Raw genomic sequence first — 25,894 nt, 5'->3', positions numbered from 1 at the left:
AAAGCCAGATTATTTGTCAAGATAAAGCAATGTGGATGTATGGACATGGTTGCAATTTTGTGAAGTCAAATAAATTCTGTTATTTAAAGACTTATGACTTATAAACCTGGTGATGATGTCACAAGGAATAATAAAAGCTGTTTTTGCTGTATGAACCAGGTAAAAGAAAACAAAATAATACTGGAACATGTTCTAATGGGGACAGGTAAGTTTAGCGTAAATATGGGTAATGCTTGGATGTATTCTTTCAATTAGCCAGCAGACCAAACCAATAAATACAGCTACCTTATCTTCATCAGGTTAACTTTCAGTAAATCTTCTTACCCACTAAGGTTGGGGTCTGGTGGATATCAGTTGGTTCATTTTTACAAGATTTGTTTTGTCTTTCTTCAAATGACTCCAACTCTTCTACTGAGAAACGGACGGTGACATTATCGGATTTCATTGGTACCTGTAATGAAAAACAGTTAGTTTGTTACCTGTTAAATTCATTTTCTGGAAACGCAAGAAAGAGTGTGGCTCTACCTATCTAAAATAGGAAACACAAAGCTCACAGACAATAAAAGAGCAAGTCCAGACGCAATAATAACCCTTATTAGTACTACCACACACATAAGGGTTCCCTTAGTGTTTCCACACAGGAAAACAGATACAAACTATGCTCGAGATGGTATCGCACCCCAGATAAGGTACATAAGATATTCCCAGATATATCCCCAGTGTGTTGGCGATGTGACTCAGCGGTAGGCTCCTTTCTCCACATCTGGTGGGACTGCCCAGCAATACAAACATTTTGGAAAAAAGTTCACGACCAAATCACTCAAATAACGACCTATCACCTAGCATTCTCCCCAGCCCAATACCTCTTACATCACACTGCTATTCCTTTCCGCAGCTATAAACGCTCACTTACTCTACATTTGATTAATGCAGCTACACAGTGCATTCCCAGATGGTGGAAGTCAAAATCAACCCCCACGTTGGAAGACTGGTACCGACAGATTAATAGGACTGAAGAAATGGAAAGACTCATTTTTCAATCACATGACAAACATGATAAATTTACCCAAATTTGGTCTTGCTGGATACACTTTCGATCAACTTCTACTGCATCTCCTTCTCATTCTGACCGGAGACATCCTACACCTCCATGACTCATTTACCCCTGGCACTTTAAGCACCCCCTTTTATCTTTTATCTTTTACCTCCCTAACCTGACCTTCCCTCCTATTTCTCCCTCATAACCCCTAAGTTAAAAACTTTTTGCTTTTTCCAACCTCTTTATCCCTAATCCTTTGTAACACAAACTAAGCGGTTTATGACTCCATGCAGTGATGTTCAATAATCCTGTCATACCTCCGATAGGTATCCTACAGTGTGTCTTTCCCATCCACAGCAAGTTCCTGTAAGGGGTGGATGGTTGAAAGATACACATAATACTCCCAATGGTAATCAGGTTCCCGAGACCTTCTGTAGTTTTTTCGCCCAGTGTTGTTACCCTTGACCCCCTTCTCCACATCCCACCTTAACCTGACTTCTATGACTCGGTTGATGTGGGTATAAACATGTGAACGCTTCTGATTATAATACTGTTTGCCTCAGATTGTATTTCTTTACAAAATTGCTGTTCTTACCTGATGGTTGATATTCCTGACTGTGATTGTTCTTGGTATATTGTATTGTATCAGTAATGCATGAACCTGGCTGATATTGTACTGTAATACTTCTTATACTTTAATAAAATGTTTGAAACAAAAATAAAAGTGAAATAACCCTTATTAGCCTTAAAAGAACTAAAAGGCAAACAGTAGAACATACCCCTAATCACTGGAATATGGGAGGAAATACCTGATTCCTGGAAACTGAGTTACCAGGTAAGTCTAGTTTTCACCAAATCATCTTCCAATACAGCATGATAGGATAAGCAATAAATAACCTACTAGGCTGGGGCTACCTAAAGTGTTAGGTACACTTTATTGGTGTAGTTCTCGATGGAAGTAAAAATTATATTTTGAGAATATTTCTCCTCTTTATAAATGAATAAAAAGGTACAGATCCCTTATGTAACAGTTTAAAGGCTGAGCTTTAAAAGGAAGAAATAAAGAATGCACATACTTTTGCTGAAAACAAAAAAATATGCATTTATTATTTTTTTCCTACAGGAGCCTGCAAAGTATTGTACCCACAATCAGTGGATTGCAGGTACAATGTCAGGCTCCTGCAGACACTCAATCCAGCTTGACTGTACTTCTGTTAGAAATGTGGGGGAAGCTCCCACCTAGAGTTCATTGGCACAGCGAAGCCAATTTTGTGACAATCAGTGCTGTGAGAGGATACTCCACCCGCTGTCACAGTGGAAGGGTTGAGAAACGTGAAACACGCTGAACCTGAATACAGGCGTAACATGTTCCAAATGGTAAGCTTAGCCTTTAAGATGCCTTAATAATCAGACGTCCTATCCATCCCTTACAGATTTATGCATCCATGATATGACTCTGTAAGGGATGGATAGGAATCTTTTGGGGAAACTATTAGAGCCTGCAGGATCACATGTGGGTTGCATGTTGCAGGTAACATGCAGTGCAGCAGGAAATAAGCATTAGAAAATGGGAGTCACAGTCAAAGAAAACAACTACCGTATACTGCAGGTAGGATAAGGACAATAAAAACAAGGCTCTAATGCAACACAGCCCTGACATGGCTGCTTGTCTTTTTCAGTGGCTATAGTGACATAGTGATCAGGAACTGTCCAGCCCTGCCTTAGAATAGATATCCACTCCCCAATCTCACCTACCCAAGCCAGGCAGGTCCTTTGTCCCCGAGGTAGAATCTGAGCTGGATAACCTGGGAGGCCCCTGAAAAAAGCACAGAGGACTTACAATATCGATTTTCTGATGTTGTTCCTGCTAGGCCTGAGAAAACACAAGGTCCCAAGGCAGCAAGCCTAGGCTTGTTCTTTTTTTTTTTTTTTTTTTTTTGATTGTAGCCTTGTGTTTTTAGTGGGCAGAGCCACACTCTCTTATGCTGTCCTGAAATGGAGGATGTACACCTAATGAGATATTTGCTAATTGCCACAAAAGCACAGCCTTCACAATTAAAACAAATGTCAGCACTTCTGGCACAGTTTCAGCATTAGCAGAACATCATGAGCTTCACAAAGCTGTCATTTAAAAACCACCCGCATTCAGTGATCAGTACACAGACACAAACCCTGGTGTATGGAGCACTATCCTAGACAAAAATCTGTGTTATCGATCATTTTTCACACTATTTCCTGCAGCTAGACGAGCTTGGATGTGGAGAAAGCCAAAGATGTCATCAAATGTTAAGCATATGGGGAGGGGGGTCATTGATGATATGGGCAGTCATTATATTTGAGTGCTGCTTTAAAGGATTGTATAAAGCCCAAGGAGTATGAGGCCAAGCTTAGGTGTTCCCTATGGTGCAAACACGGTTTCTTCTTGATGCACCCATATTAAAAGGATCAGTTCAACTTTCTGCATTTTTCCCCAAAAAATCTCCCAGGCTTCCCAACACTCCAGAACATTGCAGAGCACTGTTAAAATTTTAACCACTTCTTGACCTCACTAAAAGGAGAATGTCAGAACTGAGCGACCATGATTTCGTTGTCAAAGGGTCTATTGGCGTCCTCCCAGAACTGTGCTACTGTGCTCATCTGACAAATCACAGTGGCCCTTTACCATATTGTGATCATCTGTGTCCGATCACAGCTGACCACAATGCAAACACACTTGCCGGTTATCGTCATTCCTTTCCGAACACGCTGTCACAGCGTGAGAAGAAGGGAGCCAGTAACCGGCAAGCATAACACGGAGAATCAGCAATGATAAATCAGGGCACTGATCATCGGTGTCCCAATGATCAGTGCTGCCCATCAAAATTGGCATGGGCAGGAAGGGAATGAAAGTGCCTAGTAGGCAAATGGCTAAAGAGCTGCCCCTTTCCCATTGTATATTTCTATGTCCTGCTCAGCCCGTTTACAAAAAGCTCTGGGTGGCCTACACCCCCTTTTGTTCTGGCCAAATGGCAAAACGTGTCCCCAGTGGCCGCTCCCAAATACTTTGAAATATGCCCATGCACAGTGCGCTTTCCCTCTAGCAGCAGCGGCTGAGCTCAGCTGCTGCTACAGAGAGACTGCACTTAGCAGAGTGCACTGCACACAAGTGTAGTTTGAATAAGTCAGGAATGGCCCCTGGGGGAGCACTTCTAATGTTCAGCCAGCCCTACTGGGTGGAGTGGGGTCAACAACATACAGCTTTTCTGGCCGTAATGATGCCATAATGAAACACGAGCCAGAAGCCGTGACATCAGTGAGCATGCACATGTACCCGGAGGATTCTGGGAATTGTAGTTTGGCATGCCTTTCTAAGTACAGCATTGAGTGTTTATAACCAGTTTTAAGTCAAATATATACCGGATTTACACTATTGGAAGTCGTCTGTCTTGTTTCTTTATGCTTATATGCCCGGCCTTGACTGAATGGAGGATTTTTTTTTTTTACTTAATTTCATGATGCGACAACAAGCATTTGCTGACTTCTCATTTGAGGGTCACAAACTCTCTGGTAAGCCTCAGAGTGGTTGGAGGGAGAACAAGCTGGTGTCTGCTTGCATCCTTTATGGATTTAAAGAGGAAGATTACACATATGTTTTTAATTAACTCACTGGTGAAAGCTATTGACGGATGATACTGTGGACCATCATGTGATCATTTATATTCACCTGTTTAAGCACTGCACTTTTTGTATTTTATTTTTTGCAGACAGTCCTGAGCAGGACATAGAAACTATGCAATGGGAATGGGTCAGTTGTTTTTAAAATCAATTCATCATCCAAAAATGGAAACAGTATAGCACAAAAGCAAACTTACCAAGACATGGCCATCCGCCTAAAAACGTACAGGCCGGACAATGAGAGCATTAATCAGGAAAGCAGCCAAGAGGCCCATGGTAACTCTGGAGGAGCTGCAGAGATCCACAGCTCAGGTAGGAGAATCCGATTACAGGACAACTATTAGTCGTACACTCCACAAAGCTGGCCTTTATGGAAGAGTGGCAAGAAGAAAGCCATTGTTGAAGGAAAGTCATAAGTCCAATTTGCAATTTGCAAGAAGCCATGTGGGGGACACAGTAAACATGTGGAAGAAGGTGCTCTGGTCAGATAAGACCAAAATTGAACTTTTTTGGCCTAAAAGCAAAACGCTATGTGTAGCGGAAAACTAACACTGCACATCACCCTGAACACATCCCCACTGTGAAACATGGTGGGGCCGCATCACTTTGTGGGGATGCTTTTCTTCAGCAGGGAAGCTGGTCAGAGTTGACGGGAAGATGGATGGAGTCAAATACAGGGCAGTCTTGGAAGAAAAATACTTACAACTGGGGCAGAAGTTCACCTGCTTGGAGGACAAGGATCCTAAACATACAGCCAGAGCTACAATAGAATGATTTAGATCAAAGCATATTCATGTGTTAGAATGGCCCAGTCAAAGTCCAGGCCTAAATCCAATTTAGAATCTGTGGCAAGACTTGAAAATTGCTTTTCACAGATGCCCTCCATGTAATGCGACAGAGCTTGAGCTATTTTGCAAAGAAGAATTGGCAAAAATGTCACTCTCTAGATGTGCAAAGCTGGTAGAGATGTTCCCAAAAAGACTTGCGTGGTTCTACAAAGTATTGACTCGGGGGGGGGGGGGGGGGGGTGAATATAAATGCATGCCACACTTTTCAGAGATTTGTAAAAAAAAATTGAAAACCATTTATAATTTTCCTTCCACTTCACAATTATATGCCACATTGTGTTGGTCTATCACATAAAATACATTTACATTTTAGGCCGCGTACACACGGGCGGACTGTTCGCCCAACCTTGTCCGCTGAACAGTGTTTGGGCGGACAGTCCGCTCGTGTGTGGGCTTTCAGCGGACAGTTTCAGCGGACAGTTGGACGGACAAAGTCTTTCGGAAATTCCGAAAAACTGTCCGCTGAAACTGTGTTTGAGCGAACAGTCCGCCCGTGTGTGGGCCTGTCCGCTGTACTTTCGAAATGAGCGGACTGTTCCCGCTCGGAAAGTCCGCCCATTTCGAGCGCGTGTACAGGTAGGCGGGGCCCGCGAAGGAGACGTCGCGGGCTCCGCCGCCTGGAATGGGCTTAAAGGGGAACCCCAACGCCGAAAAAAATCGGCGTGGGGGTTCCCCCCAAGTCCACACCAGACCCTTGTCCGAGCACGCTACCCGGCCGGCCAGGAAAGGGGGGCGAGCGAGCGCGCCCCCCCTCCTGAGCCGTACCAGGCCGCGTGCCCTCAACATGGGGGGTGCCTTGGGGAAGGGGGGGCCGCGCGGCCCCCCCACCCCAAAGCACCTTGTCCCCATGTTGATGAGGACAAGGGCCTCTTCCCGACAACCCTGGCCGTTGGTTGTCGGGGTCTGCGGGCGGGGGGCTTATCGGAATCCGGGAGCCCCCTTTAAGAAGGGGGCCCCCGGATACCGGCCCCCCACCCTATGTGAATGAGTATGGGGTACAATGTACCCCTACCCATTCACCTGTGAAATAAAGTACAAAAAAAAACACAACACATGGAAAAAGTATTTTATTGCACAGCTCCGGGGGTCTTCCGTCTTCGGGGGTCTTCTCGCCGGACTCCTCCGCTATGTGTGTGTAGCTCTTTTGCTAGCGGAGGAGTCCGGCTTTCTTCCTCCCCGCCGCCGGCCTCTTCTCCCGACTTCGGGGGTCTTGTCCCCCTCTTCGGTTCTTCTGCCGGGCCACCGCGCCTGGTCCGGTGGCCCGGTCTTCTGTCGCCGTCTTCCGTTCTTCTGTCGCCGCCTTCGGTTCTTCTGCCGGGCCACCGCGCCTTCTTGTAGCTCTTTTACAGGCGGTGGCCCGGTCTTCTGTCGCCGCTGTCGTCGTCGCCGCCGCCGCCTTCCGTTCTTGTTCTTCTTGTTCTTCTTCTTGTTCTTCTCCTGGAGATGTTGACTCGACGATCTCTCCGGCCGGAATGCCAGAGCCGCGCTGTGCGGTCACTTATATAGTGACAATGGGGCGGTGTCACATGGTATATGTCACATGGGTTGGTCACATGGTGACCCCGCCCCCTTACGATGTCATAGTCCCCATGTGACATCAACCCATGTGACCAACCCATGTGACATATACCATGTGACACCGCCCCATTGTCACTATATAAGTGGCAGCGGAGCGTGTCCCTGGCATTCCGGCCGGAGAGCTCGTCGAGTCAACATCTCCAGGAGAAGAAGAAGAACAACAAGAACGGAAGGCGGCGGCGGCGGCGGCGACGACGACAGCGGCGACAGAAGACCGGGCCACCGCCTGTAAAAGAGCTACAAGAAGGCGCGGTGGCCCGGCAGAAGAACCGAAGGCGGCGACAGAAGAACGGAAGACGGCGACAGAAGACCGGGCCACCGGACCAGGCGCGGTGGCCCGGCAGAAGAACCGAAGAGGGGGACAAGACCCCCGAAGTCGGGAGAAGAGGCCGGCGGCGGGGAGGAAGAAAGCCGGACTCCTCCGCTAGCAAAAGAGCTACACACACATAGCGGAGGAGTCCGGCGAGAAGACCCCCGAAGACGGAAGACCCCCGGAGCTGTGCAATAAAATACTTTTTCCATGTGTTGTGTTTTTTTTTGTACTTTATTTCACAGGTGAATGGGTAGGGGTACATTGTACCCCATACTCATTCACATAGGGTGGGGGGCCGGTATCCGGCGGCCCCCTTCTTAAAGGGGGCTCCCGGATTCCGATAAGCCCCCCGCCCGCAGACCCCGACAACCAACGGCCAGGGTTGTCGGGAAGAGGCCCTTGTCCTCATCAACATGGGGACAAGGTGCTTTGGGGTGGGGGGGCCGCGCGGCCCCCCCTTCCCCAAGGCACCCCCCATGTTGAGGGCACGCGGCCTGGTACGGCTCAGGAGGGGGGGCGCGCTCGCTCGCCCCCCTTTCCTGGCCGGCCGGGTAGCGTGCTCGGACAAGGGTCTGGTGTGGACTTGGGGGGAACCCCCACGCCGATTTTTTTCGGCGTTGGGGTTCCCCTTTAAGCCCATTCCAGGCGGCGGAGCCCGCGACGTTTCCTTCGCGGGCCCCGCCTATCTGTACACGCGCTCGAAATGGGCGGACTTGCCTCCGCCTTACGTGGGCGAGTCCGTTCATTTCAAAAGTTGAGCGGACTGTTTGGCAAACAGTTCGTTGAAACAGTCCGCTCGTGTGTGGGCAAGTCCGCTCATGCAAATTTTGAGCGGACTGTTTGCCCAAACTGTTTGACGAACAAGGTTGGGCAAACAGTCCGCGCGTGTGTACGCGGCCTTAGGTTGTAACATGACAAAATGTGGAAAATTAAAAAGGGGCATGAAAACTTTCAAAGGCACTGTACAAAACCCCTGCTGGCGCTCCTGGCTCCTCCCAGCTTGCTATGGGGGCTCCTGAGCCACTGCTTTATCTGTCCATTCCAGAGAGCCATGGCTCGGCCCCACCCCCTCTCTCTCTTCTCACTGGCTCACTGACTTTGACAGCAGCAGGAGCTAATGGTGCTCACTGCCGTCTCAGCCTATAAGAAGGGAGAGTAAGGCAGAGGGTTTTTTTTATCTCAATGCATTAAAATAAAAAAATAAAACTTCTGTGTGCAGCAGTCCCCCTCAGCCCCCCTAATACTTACCTGAGCCCCATCTAGATCCAGAGATGTTTCAGCAATGTCTCAGCTGCCTGGGACTCCCCTCATTGGCTGAGATAGCAGTGCAGCGCCATTGGCTCCCACTGCTGTTAAAGTCAGTCAGCCAATGAGGAGATATAGGGAGTGGAGCCGTGCTGCAACTCAGAGTCTGAATGGACACAGGGAGCTGCCTCAGGTGCCCCCATAGAAAGCTGCTTGCAGTGGAGGCTGCTCTCAAGAGAAGGGAGGGGCCAGGATCACCAAAGAAGGACCCGAGAAGAGGAGGATCTGGGCAAGGCAGGCAAGTATGACTTTTTTTTTTTTGTTAAAAATAACAAACAAAGAGACTTTAGTATCACTTTAAATTGTAATGCATTATGTAAGAATGTCTCTAGCATTGCCAAACAAACTCATATACTCCTTGAGTAAAAAAAAATCTAAGTGTTATTTATGGTATTAGGGTTTGATCATGCAGTACAGACACAGATTTAGCTGTTGTGATATATAATGTTATATAGTTATAATAATAAGTTTGTCAAAAAAAACAATAATTTTTTTTTAATGAAACAGAAATATATATATAAAAAAAAAAAAAAAAACTCTAATGGCTGTAATTTAATGGTTTCTGAATCTGAATTGATTTAGTTGCACTTTAGTAGACTAAAATAGTGTTAATTTTGTTGATGAAAATAACACTGATGTCCACACTGCAATCATTTCTTAGACCAACATACAAACTGAAAGACCAATTACATTGCAACCAAGAGCACAAAATAAGTGCATTATGAGATGTTAAACGACTACATTTTAGTGCATAGAAATGCATATTAACATAAACGTAAAACATAAATAATATCTAAAATCATAAGATCAATATCCCACACTCCAGGGCCCTGAAGTATTCTGTAATTTTACAATCTGCCCCTAAGGTGTGTTGAGACTACGCTTTAAAATTACTGGAAGTGGTACTTGAATATTTAAAGCATTAAGAAAAAGGGTCCCATAAATCTAAAATTGCTGCCTGCTTGAACTGTGTTTATATGGCAAATAGATCCAATTCCACTTATATACAATTTCTATTTTTTAATCTTCTGTAGCTACTCATGCATGAGACCCTGAGGTCTGATCCAGAGTAAATATCTTTCTTTTGTTATTACCTTTAGAAAAGCCATGAATCTGAAGTATCACAAAAAGTTTTCCTGTGTTAATGCACAAAAAGGATACAGGAATGACTCCACAAAAACTGCATCAATTACCTGCAAGGATGTATTTCCTGTGTCGTCTTCATCCATAGAATGACTGCTTTCAGCATCTGTCTCACACTCAGCCATTTGAAATGCTGGTTAAAAGAAAGTAAACATTTTTGGGGAGAAAAATTAAAGATAAAAATTTAGAAAAAAAATGTACATTCCAACTGTCACAAAAGAAAAACCACTCAATTAGGACTATAATGCTAATTTACTAATTGAAATATCAGTCTGGATGTCACACCACTTCCTCAAACTCAATCTATCCAAAACCAAATTTTTTTCCTCCCCCACGTGCCCCCTCCCTTGATCACGCTGTTAATCTATGGCACAGCTATAAGCCCATCCCCGCATGCCAAGGTCCTAGGTGTAGACCTGGACTCTGAAATCTCTTTTAAGCCCCATGTCCAATCACTGTCCAAATCATGCCGCCTCAACCTCCGAAACATCTCCAAAATACGCCCCTTTCTAACCAATTTCACAACAAAGCTCTTAATTCACTAGCTGGCCATTTCTCGCCTCGACTCCTACAACACCCTTATCATTGGATTACCTTTACTTTACATAGTCTATCCCCCCTTCAATCCATCATGATGCTGCCAGACTCATCCACCTTACCAACCGTTCAGTATCTGCTACACCTCTCTGGCAGTCCCTCCACTGGCTTCCACTCAACCCAACTAATTAAATTAAAAAGATACTACCAACAATTTACCAAGCCATCCACAACTTAGCCCCCAGCTACATCACTAGCTTAGTCTCAAAATACCAACCTAATCATTCTCTTCGTTCTTCTGAAGACCTCCTGCTCTTTAGCTCTCTCATTACTTCCTCCCATGCTCCCCTCCAGAACTTTTCCAGAGCCTCTCCAATCCTATGGAACTCGTTACCCCAATCTATCTGATTATCTTCTACTATATTAGCTTTTAGGTTATTATACTGGAAGTAAGGCTGGACAAGACTGGAGACATACTAGAGGAAACAATGGTCTGATACATTGCAGCAGGTCTCCAAAGCTGTAGCTTGTCCACAGGTCAAGTTGGAGACTAGAGGCATGTTACGCAAGGCTACTAGAGATCACTATTATTATCTCTTTTCAAGTCAATACTTCTAATACTACAGACTGCTGGAGCCCAAAGGTCACATAGCAAGTACCAAAGAGATGCAAGTTTAGCACCAGGGAGTTAGACAATGTTAAAAAAATTAGAGTTACGCTTACCGGTAACGTCTTTTCCAGTAGTCTTTCAGGACAGCCACTATGAGAGATAGACTCCTCCTCTTCCTCTGGAAACACTGCGCCAGCCCATAAATTCTTACTTCCCCTGCCGGACCTCAGTTTATATCGAGAATACCTCCGGCCAGCTGGGGAGACACAAGAACACATTAATAACATATTTATCAAATACCATTATCTTGGTATCTCCCCCCAATTTTCGGGTGGGAACTAGGGCTGTCCTGAAAGACTACTGGAAAAGACGTTACCGGTAAGCGTAACTCTAATTTTCCCTAATCGTCTTTCAGGACAGCCACTATGAGAGGATAAGCGAGCACTTACCAGTTAGGGTGGGACTACAGCTTGCAAAACCTTTCGCCCAAAGGTCTGCTCACCTGCCGACACCAGATCCAATCTGTAGTGTTTTACAAAAGTGGAATAGCTGGACCATGTTGCTGCTCTGCAAATCTGCTCTGGCGTTGCTCCCGCTCTTTCTGCCTGGGAGGCTGCCATAGCTCTAGTGGAGTGTGCTTTAATACCCACTGGGATTTCTTTCCCTGCAACTAAATAAGCCTGCTCGATGGCTACTCTGAGCCACCTAGCAATAGTGCGCCGGGACGCCTTACAACCTTTCCTGGCCCCGGAAAACAAAACAAATAAGGAATCTGACCTTCTGAATGACTTGGTCAGTTCCAGATAGTGTAGGATACATCTCCTAACATCCAAATAATGGAATTTTAGTTCCTTCTCACCGGAGGGATTGGGACAAAAAGAGGGCAAAACAATTTCCTGGCTTCTATGAAAGCTGGATGCCACTTTCGGCAAAAAGGCTGGATCGGTCTTTAAAACTATCCGATCCGGAAAAATAACGCAAAAGGGAGCCCTGACTGATAAGGCCTCCATCTCACTGACCCTCCTAGCAGTTGTTACTGCTACCAGAAACACTGTCTTCAGAGTAAGCTCTCTCAGAAAACACTCCTTTAAAGGCTCAAAGGGGGGTCCAGTTAGGCTCTGCAAAACTAAAGATGAATCCCATCTGGGAAAGGACAGACCCTGGACCGGTCTCTGTCTGGACAGGGCCCTAAAGAACCTGACTACCCATGGGTTGGCAGCCAAATGATCTTCTAAATAAACACTGAGGGCTGATACTTGACCCCTAAGGGTACTAATGGATAAGCCCTTATCTGCCCCACATTGTAAAAATTCCAACACTGCGGAGGAGCTCCGTACTGGGAAAGAGCTCTCTGTGCACCACTTGTTGAAACGCAACCAGACCTTTTCATAGATCTGGCGAGTTTCCTTCTTCCTACTGTCCAGGAGGGTAGAAACTAGTCTCTGTGAAAATCCCTTAGATTTTAATAAACCCTCCTCAGTAGCCAGGCCGCTAACTTCCACTGGCGTACCTGTGGGCAGAGGACTGGTCCCTGAGAGAGGAGATCGTCCCGAGGGGGCAAGAGTAAGGGAGGTTCTACCGCCAACTGCTTTAGCATTGAGAACCATACTCTCTTGGGCCAATGTGGAGCCACCAGAATCAGAGATGTGCTTTCCATCTGAAACTTTCTCAGAACTGCTGGCAACAACGCTGGAGGTGGGAAGGCATAGCAAGTTCTGAAGTGCCAATTCTGGCTCAAAGCGTCCACCCCTAAGGCTCCCTCTCCCCTTTTTAGGGAGAAAAAACAGGGGGTTTTTACATTGTTTTTGGACGCGAACAGGTCCACCTCCGGAGACCCCCATCTCTTTATTATGAGATTGAAGACCTCCTGGTTGAGAACCCAATCGCCCTCCCTCAGCCTCTTTCGGCTGAGAAAGTCTGCTACCATGTTTTTCTCTCCCCTCAGAAAAACTGCTGAGAGCGAAAGGGTGTAGGTTTCGGCCCAGGACAGGATCTCTGTCGCTAAAGACAACAGGGCTCCGCTTCTCATGCCACCCTGTTTGTTTAAATAGGCCACTACGGAAGAGTTGTCCGACCGCACCTGAATGTGGTGACCCCGGAGCTCTTTTTTGAAGAATCTGAGGGCTAGTCCCACTGCCCTTAATTCCTTCCAGTTGGACGATCGAGTCAACTCGCCGTCCTCCCAAGTGCCCTGGGCTAGAAGGGAACCCAAATGTGCCCCCCAACCTTTTCCACTTGCATCTGTGGTTACTACCCGAGAAACCGGGATGAGCCACAGACGCCCTTGCGACAGATTTGTCATTTTCCTCCACCACCAGAGGGATCTCTTTACCTGGTGTGGAATGTGTACTAGGTTGTCTAGAGCCTCCTGACTGTGGTCCCACACCCCTAGGATGAAGGTCTGTAGGGGACGAAAATGTAGCCCTGCCCACTGCACTGCTGGGAGGGTAGATGTAAGGAGACCCAGTACTGACATCAGAACCCTTATAGAAACCAGCTGGTTGCTCTGAAGAGAGGCCACCGCACTGTCCAATTTTTGTACCTTTTCTCTTGGTAGAAAAACTCTCAACAGTGTTGAGTCCAACAGGAAACCTAGATAGGAGATCTGTTGTGAGGGGATCAGGCTGGACTTTTCCAAGTTCAGAAGCCACCCCAGGTCTGTAAGGACCCCTTTGGTTAGATCGAGATCCTTGACCAACTGTGTTGGGGATGCTGCAAATAAAAGCAGGTCGTCCAGGTAGGCTATTATACATATCCCCTGGAGCCGAAGAAAGGCCATGGCTTCTGCCAGGACCTTGGTAAAAATGCGGGGTGCAGAGGATAGCCCGAATGGCAGGGCCTGAAACTGAACTGTTTCTCCCCCTAAATCTATGGCAAGGCGTAGAAAACTCTGCGAGGCTTCCGCTATAGGGATGTGTAAATACGCGTCCCTTAGGTCCAGAGACACCATGAAACAGTTGCGGGGCAGAAGCGCCTTTACTGAAAAGATCGATTCCATGCGGAATCTTTTGTATGTCACTGAAGCATTCAGGGGCTTTAAGTTCAGAATCAACCTGAACTTCCCCGAGGGTTTTTTCACTACGAAAATGTGAGAATAAAACCCCCTTCCCTCTTCTGCTTTTGGGACCCTGAGAATAACATCCTGATTCTCCAATTCCCTCAGAGCTTCTAGCAAGGCCTCGGCCTTTACCATGCACCTGGGTAGATGCGTGACAAGGAGCCTTTGAGGGGGTAGTCTTAAGAATTCCAAGAGATACCCCCTTCTTATTACCCCTAAAATAAATTGATTGGGGATATTGTCTCCCACTGTGGTAGAAAGGCCCCCAGTCTTCCTCCCACTGTAGCTGGAATGTCACTGGGTTTTACGGGGCTGGACAGGAGGGCGAAAAATCGCCCCTCCTCTGCCCCTGCCTTTTTGGGGCCAGGTTTTCTTTTTCCCCTCTGGTTTAGAGGTTTCCCTACGCCCCTGCGGACGAAACCCCTTTTTAGTTGGTACGGGGGTTTTCCGTTTAAGAGGAAAGGACTTTTTCCTGTCCGCTGTCCGGTCTAGAACAGTCTCTAGCCCTGGGCCAAAAAGGAGGTCCCCGGTCAGGGGTATCCCACATAGCTTTATCTTGGAGGCATTATCCCCTGGCCATGTCTTTAACCAGAGGGCCCTTCTGGCCGAATTGGCTAGAGCCGCCGTTCTGCCCGACATGCGGACGGACTCAGCAGAGGCATCTGCTATGTAAGTGATCCCTCGCAGCATAGTAGGGAAGGATGACAGAATGGTTTCCTTATCTGTGCCTGCCTCAATATGTTGCTGGATCTGTGAGAGCCAGTGCTCTAAATTGCGAGCCACAACTGTAACTGCCATTTCAGGCTTTAGATTGCCGATAGCCGAGTCCCACGTCTTTTTAAGCAGAAAGTCAATCCTTTTGTTCATGACATCTACCAAGGCCCCCATGTCTTCAAACGCCAAATCTGTGTGTCTGGAGACCTGGGAGAAAGCGGCATCCAATCTGGGACTTTTATTCCAAAGGCATGCCGGGTCCTCTGAAAATGGGAACCTTCTTTTGAGGGATCTAGATAAAAAGGGTTTTCTCTCCGGATCCTGCCACTCCTTTTTAACTGTTTCCATTAAAACTTTGTGCACTGGAAACACCCTTCTTTTTGGCTCTCCCAAACCTGAATACATTTGGTCATGCAGGGTTAGGGGCTTTTTATCTGTCTGGATACCGAGGGTTGCATAAATTGCCTTTAAGAGGTCCTCTACCTCATCAAGGGATAATTTATATCTGGAGGCTTTCCTGGACCCGTCCTGGTCCTCCCCCTCGGAACCCTCCTGGGAATCGGAAGAGGAACTGTCTGGAAGTTCCCTACCTGTGCCTGAAGGGCCTGCAACCTCTGTCCCCCCTGTACTAGCAGGTTGGACCGGAGCAGAGCTCTGTGCTAGAGGTGGGGTTGTATCCTGGGGAAATGGACCCGTGGGAAGCTGAAATTTTTCAAAAAGGGACCTAAAAGAAGAGAAGGTGGACGAGAGCTCTTTAACTGAAGCTGCTAGTCCTGACTCCTGCTCAGATTCCCTTTCCCTAACGAGGGAGTCAATAAACCCCTTGCACAACACTTTGGTCCAAGATTCCCCTAAAATGTCCCTACAGGAGGCACACTTCTTTTTAGAGCTATGCGAAGACCTAGTTTTTTCCGTAGCTTTCTAAAAAAAAAGGAAAAAAGAAAAACAGAAAAAGACAAAGTCAATCAAAAGCTCGGGATACAACCCTGGGAGTGCACTAGACCCTTTTTTAAAACGAAGGGATCCCCTCCCCCCTGGCCACCCAGGGGGTCTGTCCCCCCCCCATGATAGAACCATACATTGGGGTGGGGGGAACCTAGATAGAGAGTACCCCTCCCCAGGGTGCTCTTACCTTAGGAATGCTGGAGATAGAGTCTGTCGTTTGAGCCTCAGCTTCCGACATGACTGCAGGTGGCTGCTTACTACAGAGTTCCACGCTGCCTGTGCGCGTTCTGAACTCATCTCCAGCTTGTGCCCGGCCCTCCTATCAGCTCCACGACCCGGAACCGGAAGTCGATCGTATTCGAGGTCAAGCCTTCGTTTCCGCCGGATACGACGTCGCCCGTCGTTCGGCCCGCTCGGTTCAAAGAAAAAAAGGGGCGGACTGTACCCATGTACAGGGAAATCTTCCGAACGGCTTGCCAGCTGCGTCCCTGTAGACACGATAGGAGTCCCCCACGACCTGAAGGCGCGCTCGACTCAGAAGGGGTGGCAGTACCTGGTGAGGTAAGTAAACCGTTCGACCCGTCCGACACGCGGACGTTGGTTTTGAACGGTTTGAACCCAGCTTTCTCCAAACGAAGCCCCTGCTTCTTTCAACCGGGTTCTTTTAACGACAAAACGGCCACAGCCTCCCCGACTGATCGGCCTGGTTCCTTGCACAGTGTCTCCCCGCCGGAGGAAACACTAATAACTGAGGTCCGGCAGGGGAAGTAAGAATTTATGGGCTGGCGCAGTGTTTCCAGAGGAAGAGGAGGAGTCTATCTCTCATAGTGGCTGTCCTGAAAGACGATTAGGGAAAATTATATTTTATGAATATAATGTCTGAAGGCTCTCATTTATCCAGGTCATGGTATAGCCAGTGTTCATCACATTCAAATGGAATTGTGCTGTATTGCTGAAGACATTATGAAGCCTGTCCCATCCACTTCTTTGACGTTAAATAACTGGCTTAGAGACAATACAAAATGTTTTCAATGTTACAGAACAATTCTAGTTTAATGTGGCTAACTAATATTAACTACTAATATAACGTTACAAAATACATACTACTTATATTCAAATTTGTTTCAGATTCAGCATCCTTAAATTGTAAATACTTTTATTGCTGTCTGATACAGAATAACACTCCTTCAATGTACATAGGTGACTGAAGAGCTGCAATACTAGCTTCCAACTGCGAGTGGCATTGCAAACTTAACAACTGAAAACAACAATTCACTCTACTAGGCAAACATCAAATGAATGTTCTGAAAACAAGCATTTTCAAATAAAATTCTACTAGTGTATGGCCAGCTTTACATCCCGACTATATTTTGATGAGCAATTGTTTTTCCAGTGCAGGCATAAAAATGGACAGCAGCATTCCACAAATGTAACATTCTACTCGGTGGGAAGGCTTGGTCGGAAACGCCATTTGTGTATATGTGTGCTACAGTGAATGCATTCTGTGCCCGCCATGTCCAAGACTGGGTCCACCACTGGGCATCTCTGGAAAGCTTGCATTGTGGCAGCAGGGGTTCAGGAACAGGGTCTGCTTCAGCACCCAGCACAGAAAGAAAGCATGTAGTACTGTGAGTAATCTCCGATGGATAGCAGGAGTATAGTCCTGGCTCAATGTTGCCCTTCTGTGCAGCCCTGCATTTGGGGGCCGCTGGAAGAATATGTAGGCACTTTAAACTTGACAGAGATGCTTTCAGTATACAGGCAGTCCCCAAGTTACATACAACTCATACTTACAGAGAGAGACAACAGGAAGTGAGAAGAAATCTACCCCTAGGAACGGAGCTATTATGGGAAAAAGGTGTCTGCACTGAAGGTTTATCAACAATCCATGGTTTCCACAACAACTCAACATTTTCAAAATCCAATTGTCACATTGACAGAAAGGGAAGCAACATCTTCTGAACAGGGACACAGATGGCAAAACAAATGTTACAGGGGTGGTAACTAGGGGTGCACTGAATGGAAATTTGTGTGCCGACCCAAAAATGCAAGAGGCACTTAAGCCCCATACACACGGTCGGACTTGTACAAACTTTTCCGTGGACTTTTGTACAAAGTGTGTTGTCCACAAGTTTGTATTGCATACACACGGTCGGACTTTTTGACAACAAACACGAACGTGGTGACGTCACAACGTACGGACGCCACTTCAAAAGAGGACGTTCAATGACTCCAGCGCCACCTTTGGTCAACTTCTGTATTGTAGTCTGATCGTTTGCAATGGTTCTGAGCATGCGTGTTTGTACCTTGTACAAAAGTCCGATGCTTTTGCATACACACGGTCGGACTTTGCTCCATCGGACTTCTGTTGTCAAAAAGTTTGTCCGTTCGCAGAGCCAACAAAAGTCCGATGAAAACAGAAAAAGTTTGTCCGATGGAGCGTACACACAGTCGGATGTTGCTCCAAAACAGCTAATTTGCATGTTTGTTGTCAAAAAGTCCGACCGTGTGTACGGGCCTTTAGTCGAAAACCGAAAATTACAGTTTTAAAAAAATATTTTTATTTTTATACATAAATTGCATTATATTTGACTTTTTAATTAACCACTTAAGGACTGCCCATCGCATATATACTGCGGCAGGGCAGCCCTATTGCACGAAAAAGATGTGCCCTATGTAAACAAAGCAGATCTCCGTTCTGACAGGGGAGTACAGAGAGATTGTCTGTTCCTAGTGATCAGGAACAGAGATGTCGCTCTACTCCCAGTCAGTACACACCTTCCTAGGGAACACTTAACTCCTTGATCGCCACTTAGTGTTAACCCCTTCCCTGACAGTGTCATTTATACAGTGATCAGTGTATATTTTTAGCTCTGATCACTGTAATAATGTCATTAGTCCCAAAAAAAAGTGTCAAAAATGTCCGATCTGTCCACCACAATGTCGCAGTCTCACTACAAATCACTGATTACTGTCATTACTAGTAAAATAATAATAATAATAAAAAATGCCATAAATCTATCCCCTATTTTGTAGACGCTATAAATTTTCTGTAAACCAATCAATATACACTTATTGCGATTTATTTTACTAAAAATATATAGACGAAAACATATTGGTCTAAACTAATTTTTTCTTTTTTTTTTTTACATTTTGTTATTAGATATGTATTATAGAAAAAAGTAAAAAATGTTGTTTTGGTGCGTCTTTAGTGGTAACCCTTCCCTATGCTAGCCAAAAAAAACGTAATATAATTTTTTGGCTGGAATTACACTTAAAAAGAAAAAAAAAAAAAAATATTATCTGTTCTAACTTACATAACATTTCAACTGAAGAACAAACCTATGTTTGTCACTCGGGGACAAACAGGTCTTTCTGGCTATTGCACTTCGAATTGTATGTCTATTGTTAGGATTCCCCATTGTTTAATGTCTTAGAGAGCACCTGTCCTCACTGGGAAGTCTCATAGTGAGGACAAAGACAGCAAAAAAAATAAAAATTAAACAGAAAAAAAAATTAATAATAATTGCTGTATATAACATGCACCACTCCCAGAATTTGTTCAATACTAAAAAACGTATTTTGTCATAAAGAATACAAAAATATGAAGACTGCAGTATGACTATTCAGGCTTGGTTCTTACTTGTGCGAGGCGGGAAAGCGCGATTCCTGTGTGGGTTTTCACAATCACACCTGAATCGCCGGCAGTTCACACTCACATCTGTGAACCACTGCGGGTATCAATGTAAAGTTAATGACACCCACAGATCAGTTCGCGGATCACAGTGTGACCTGATTCAAGCGAGGACCAAAAAAAGGGTCCTGCACCATTTTGGTGCGAATGCGATGCAATTTCAGCCAGTTTGTATGGCTAAATTCACATCCACAGACATCGCAAGTGATCTGCACAGCAATGTGGTGCGACTCACATGTGATGTCTGTGATAGCACAAGTGTGAACCCAGCCTCAGACTGCGGCACACACACACACACACACACACACACACACACACACAACATTCATATCACAGACAGCTAAATCTACAAACAATTTAAAATCATGCCCTACATATCCCAGCCATCAGTCTCAAACTAATATGTCAAAACAGACTTACAACTGATTAGGGTGCCTAAAAAGGGCCCTAGGTTGCTGTGACCTAGGTCATTGTTTACATCTTTACTCATGTTCTGTAAAGTCACTTGATTACTACATGCTCTGAAGCCATCTAGTATCCATGGTCAGAAAAATATATATTGTTCTGGGGAGATTTAAGTAATCTTTAGGCCTATGTGCATTTTAACCACTTCAGCCGTTTGACAATTCGGACGCTTCTCACTTATAAATTAAAATTACAATTTTTTTTTTGCTTAACCACTTAAGCCCCTGAACAATTTGCAGTCAAAGGACCAAGCCCCTTTTTGCGATTTGGCACTGCGTCACTTTAACTGACAATTGCGCGGTCGTGCGACGTGGCTGCCAAACAAAATTGGTGTCCTTTTTTTCCCCACAAATAGAGCTTTCTTTTGTTGGTATTTGATCACCTCTGCGGTTTTTATTTTTTGCACGATAAATAAAAATAGAGCGACAATTTTGAAAAAAGTTCAATATTTTTTACTTTTGCTATAATAAATATCCCCAAAAAATATATATAAAAAAATAATTTTTTTCCTTAGTTTAGGCCGATACGTATTCTTCTACATATTTTTGGTTAAAAAAATAAATAAAAAAAATCGCAATAAGCAATTATTGATTGGTTTGCGCAAAAGTTATAGCGTTTACAAAATAGGGGATAGTTTTATAGAATATTTATTAATATTTTTTTTTTTACTAGTAATGGCGGCGATCAGCGATTTTTATTGTGACTGCGACATTATGGCAAACACACTGGACATTTTTGGGACCATTGTCATTTATACAGCAATTAGTGCTATTTAAATGCACTGATTCCTGTGTAAATGACACTGGCAGTGAAGGAGTTAACCACTAGAGGGCATGTGTTTTTTTGTAGGGGGCGTAGCCTGGCATGTGACGTCAATGATCGTCTTTCCCTATAACAGGGAACAGATGATCAGTGACAGCCACAGTAGGAAGCACGGGGAGAGGTTTGTTTACACAGACTTCTCCTCGTTCTTCAGCTCTGTGACCTGATCTCGGAAAACACCAGCGGCGATGGGGTCCGCTGGTCCCACGGCCACGGTGCTCAGGACCGGGTCGGGAGTGCACCGATGGCGGTGCGCTCGCGACCCACGGCTGGGCACTTAAAGAGCCACGTACAGGTACGTGATTGTGCCCAGCCGTGCCATTCTGCTGACGTATATCAGTGTGAGGCGGTCCTTAAGCGGTTAAAAATTACTTAAAACCACAAAACATTATATACTATACACTATATTACCAAAAGTATTGGGACGTCTGCGCGCGCGCGCGCGCGCATGCGCATATATATATATATATATATATATATATACACACACAAACTTTAATGGCACCCCAGTCTTAGTCTGTAGGGTTCAATATTGAATTGGCCCACCCTTTATAGCTATAAAAGCTTCAACTCTGGGCTGAGGCCAGGACTCTGTGCAGGCAAGTCAAGTTCCTCCACCCCAAACTCGCTAATCCATGTCTTTATGGACCTTTCTTTGTACACTGGTGTAAATCATTTGGCGAAGGGGGGGTTGTGGTGTGGGGTTGGGCTTGGTCCCTTAGTTTCAGTGAAGGGAACTCTTAAGGCATCAGCATACCAAGACATTTTGGACAATTTTATGCTCCCAACATTTTGGGAACAGTTTGGGCATGGGCCCCTTCATGTTTCAACATGACTGCCCAACAGTGTACAAAGCAAGGTCCATAAAGACATGGATGAGTCCTGACCTCAACCCGATAGAACACCTTTGGGATGAATCAGAGTGGAGACTGTGAGCCAGGCCTTCTCATCCAACATCAGTACCTGACCTCACAAATGCACATCTGGAAGAATGGGCAAACATTCCCACAGACACACTCCTAAACCTTGTGGACAGCCTTCCCGGAAGAGCTGAAGCTGTTATAGCTGCAAAGGGTGAGCCAACTCAATATTGAACCCGACAGACTAAGACTGGGATGCCATTAAAGTTCATGTACATGCAACAGCCAGTGTCCCAATACTTTTAGTAATATAGTGTGTGTGTGCGTGAGAGCGACAGAGGCCCTAGATAATAAAATGGTGGGTTTTGCAATTTTTTTTATGTCACCTGGTATTTCCGGCATCCGTTCCTCTCACTGTATCTTAGTAAGTTGTTAAACATGCATGCAAAAAAAAAGAAAAAGATAAATGGTTCTAAGCTCTATGAAAAGATAATGGCTGTCAGAAAAGGGTTAAAGTGGTTGCAAAGGCAGGTTTTTTTACTCTATGCATTAAAGGAGAAGTACAGCCAAAGCTTGTTTGGCTGTACTTTTCCTATAAATCACAGGAGTGCAGTTCATTTTGCACTCCTGTGACCCTTTTTCAGCAGAGAGTGGGCTGAAGTCTGCTCTCTGCTGACATCACAAAAGTCGGTGCTGGCTCCGCGTTATCATGGCCACAGAGTCAGGATCAGCCAGGTGCCTGGACAGACTTCTGGCTCAGGCTCTCAGAGAGCCACTGAGAGCCTGAGCCAGCCACTCCACAGCTCAGCACTCCAATGAGCAAGGAAGGGGCAGAGCAGAGAGCAGTGACTGACAGTCTGTAGCTCTCTGCTCACGGAGCTGTGAGAACAGAGTGATCAGCGGTAATCGATCTCTTGGTTACCAGTGTTAGAGCCACCGGTGACTGATGCTGCATCCACCTAGTAGGATTCTAAAAAAACAAAAAGCAAACACCCATACTCTATTAAAAGAAAAAAACCTTCTGTGTGCATCAGCCCCCCTAATACTTATTTGAGCCCCCTCTAGATCCAGTGATGTTGCAGCAGTGTCTCGACTGCCCGGGACACCCCTCCTCATTGGCTGAGACAGCAGTGCGGCACCATTGGCTCCCACTGCTGTCAAAGTCAGTCAGCCAATGAGAGAAAGTGGGCAGGCCACAGCTCTGCATTGGAATGGAAACACGGAGCTGTGGCTCGGGTGCCCCCATAGCAAGCAACTTGTTGTGGGGGCACTCAATAGGAGGGCAAGGCCAGGAGCACCAAAGAGGAGGGTCTGGGCTGCTCTGTGAAACACTATTACACAGTGCAGGTAAGTATAACATGTTTATTTTTAAAGCAAACATAAAAACAAGACTTTTCAATCACTTTAAGAGCCAGCCTTTATGGGCTTTTGTTTGCGTTGAATGGATTTTGCAATCCCATACAAGTCTATAGCAATGCAAATCCTATAGGTCAAGCGCAAGACAGAAAAAAGGGTCAACTGATAATCAGATGTCACCCCGCAATAAATTCTGAATGATGTCAGAATCGTCTCTTAGGTCTCATGCACAGCAGTGCAGAGGCCCACATACGGTGAATGGAACATTTTGTGCAACGCTTCTAGACCCCAGGTTCTGTGTGTAGGCAAGTCTATTAGGATGCAGCAACAGCATGGGCACAGCTGCTCATCCAGCGCACGTGTTTTTGAAGCAGCTTTATTCCTGACAGGAGAAAGGCATTCAGGAGAGCAGGGCAATCCCCTAACATGCAAGAGGCCTGACGCGTTGCAGAAAAGGCCAGTTTCCGTGCACCTAACCGCGCTGCCCTTGTTAGACGCACATGGGCACCATTAATTGTTAATGTTACCCCAAACACAGTGCACTCAAAGCCACTAAATTGCTTGGTCCTGCAATATGGTGCAGCATGACTTGTAAAAGTAGCACCTCAGAGCGCTGCGTAGGCATTTCAGTAGGTTACCTCATTTCTTTGAGTGGCCCCAAAGTTTACATGTCATGGTGTTCTTGTTGCCATCTCCTTTGAATGTGTACAATGCAGAGATAGCAGCTTTGTTAGCTGGGTAGAATAGTGCATCCTGTATATAGCGATCAGTAGTAGAGGAGAGTAGATGGCACATAATACACATTCTTATACATGTTTACAAGGCAGGATTCCAATGGCAGCCCATTCCCCCCAGCGTCCCCCCTCCAGCCAGCACTGTCATTGAACATTAATGAGCAGAAATGACACAGGGCTCCTATGGGAGACCCCAGATGATGACTATGTGGCCGGGCAGACAGTCCTGTACACTCAGCTATCATTAGGCTGCACTGACAGCTCAGCTTGTGACTCTGCACAGAATGTCGCCTGTATGGCCCGCCGAGCTCCACCACACACACCGCTCTAATCCCCGTACACTGCCCTAGACACAGCGACATGCCATAAACCCGCATCCAATCATACCAGGAGCCGTAATCTACCTCTTTTATAAGCAGAAAATTGGACCTGGCCGGAAGTACAGCAACAATGGTGGGGATGAGACGGGCGCTCCAAGCCTCGGCTTCAGTATGCCCAGGTATTGGGGCTGCGACAGGGGCCTCGCAAGGGATACTGGGGGGTGTAGTTCTATATAGCACGCTAGTCTGCAGTAACAGCGCCGTTGTTTCGTCACATATGGCGACCCATCACAGTAGCCAAATGTGATGGGTCGCCGAATGTGACGAGGCACTGTGACTATTCCAAGCCTCATTCTGAATAGCGGGCTTTACTGATACCCAAGCCTCGTTCTGGATAACTTCTACTTCTTGCTATCCACGTCTCTTTTTGGATTTCTAGACATCCAAGTCCCCTTCTAATTGGCTGTTCTCAGAGGAATTCCTGTTTGGTCAGTGCTAATATCAATTGTCAATGTGAAAACATCTGTTTCTTGTGTGGAATACAAGACAACACTATATTAACCACTTCAACACAGGGCACTTAAACACATTCCTGCCCAGACCAATTTTGAGCTTTCAGCACTGTCGCACTTTGAGTGACAATTGCACGGTCATGCTACACTGTACCCAAATGAAATTTTTATCATTTTTTTCCCACAAATAGAGCTTTCTTTTGGTGGTATTTGATCACCTCTACGGTTTTTATTTTTTGCTAAACTAATAAAAAAAAAAAAAAAAATTTTGAAAAAAAAAAATGTTTTTTTTTGTTTCAGTTTCAAAACTTTGTAAATAAGTAAGTTTTCTCCTTCACTGATGGGCACTGATGGGGTTACACTGATTGGCACTGATAAGGCGGCACTGATGGGCACTGATGAGGTGGCACCAATGAAGTAGCACTGATGAGGTGGCATTGATGGACACTGATATGTGGCACTGATAGGCGGCACTGATGGGCACTGATAGGCGGCGCTGATGGGCGACACGGATGGGCACTGATAGGTGGCACAAATTCTGATAGCTGGTACGGATTGGCATGGATGGGCGGCACGGATGGGCATGGATAGGCGACACAGGTGGACATGGGTAGGCGGCATAGATGGGCATGGGTAGGCGGCACAGATGGGCATGAATGGACACAGGTGGACATGGGTAGGTGGCACGGATGGGCACTGATAGGCGGCACAGATGGGAACTGATAGGCGGCATTGTATTATAATATACTGTACTAATGCCTGCCAATCAGTTCCAAACAATAATGCATGCCAATCAGTGATGCCCATTGTGGGCACTGATTGGCATCCATGATGGGCACTGATTGGCATCCATTGTGGCACTAACTAGAATCCCTGGTGGTCTAGGGTGGCATACCTTGTCCTGGGCATCCCTGGTGGTCTGGTGGCATCCCTGGTGGTCCAGTGTGGGCATCCTGGGGGGGGGAGAGAGGCTGCGCTGATAATCGATCAGCACAGACCCCCCCCTGTCAGAGGAGCAGCCGATCGGCTCTCCTCTAGTTGCGTCTGACAGACGCGAGTGAGGAAAAGCCGATCACCGACTCTTCCTATTTACACTGTGATCAGCCGTGATTGGACACGGCTGATCACGCGGTAAAGAGTCTCCGTCAGAGACTCTTTACCGAGATCGTAGTTGCAGGGTGTCAGACTGACACCCCGCAACAACAATCGCCGCGATGCTCGCCCCCAGGGGAACGCAGCGCCTCAAAATCCTGATCACGTCATATGACGTCCGGTCAGGATTTTGAAACCACTATGCCGCCGTCATTTTGTTATAGGGCGGGCGGCAAGTGGTTAAAGGGGAAATGAAAAGCAGCTATAAAAATTGTAAGTGCTGACCTTTCATAAA

General features: G+C 46.0%; 1 protein-coding gene across 2 annotated transcripts in view; it reads right to left on the bottom strand.

Moving 5' to 3' along the window:
* LOC143982703 (uncharacterized) overlaps window positions 1-24,224 on the bottom strand; it is a 48,981-nt gene extending 24,757 nt beyond the window's left edge. Inside the window, exons 1-3 of one of the 2 annotated variants that reach the window (XM_077481643.1) lie at window positions 24,080-24,224; window positions 9,931-10,013; window positions 325-451 (exon numbers count right to left, since the gene is read on the bottom strand). In XM_077481643.1, the coding sequence (XP_077337769.1) occupies window positions 325-451; window positions 9,931-10,005 (202 nt within the window). In that variant the 5' untranslated portion in view covers window positions 10,006-10,013; window positions 24,080-24,224. Of the gene's footprint in view, window positions 1-324; window positions 452-9,930; window positions 10,014-11,140; window positions 11,343-24,079 lie in introns of those variants that run through there. The other variant, XM_077481644.1, reaches the window with a different exon arrangement.
* Window positions 24,225-25,894: the final 1,670 nt, after the last annotated feature.

This window comes from Lithobates pipiens, unplaced genomic scaffold (genome assembly GCF_037356315.1).
Source record: "Lithobates pipiens isolate NorthernLeopardFrog02 unplaced genomic scaffold, aLitPip1_a1.2 Scaffold_16, whole genome shotgun sequence".
Lineage (NCBI taxonomy): Eukaryota > Metazoa > Chordata > Amphibia > Anura > Ranidae > Lithobates > Lithobates pipiens.
Note: the sequence above shows the minus strand (reverse complement) of the source record. Positions and strands in the feature narration are given on the sequence as shown.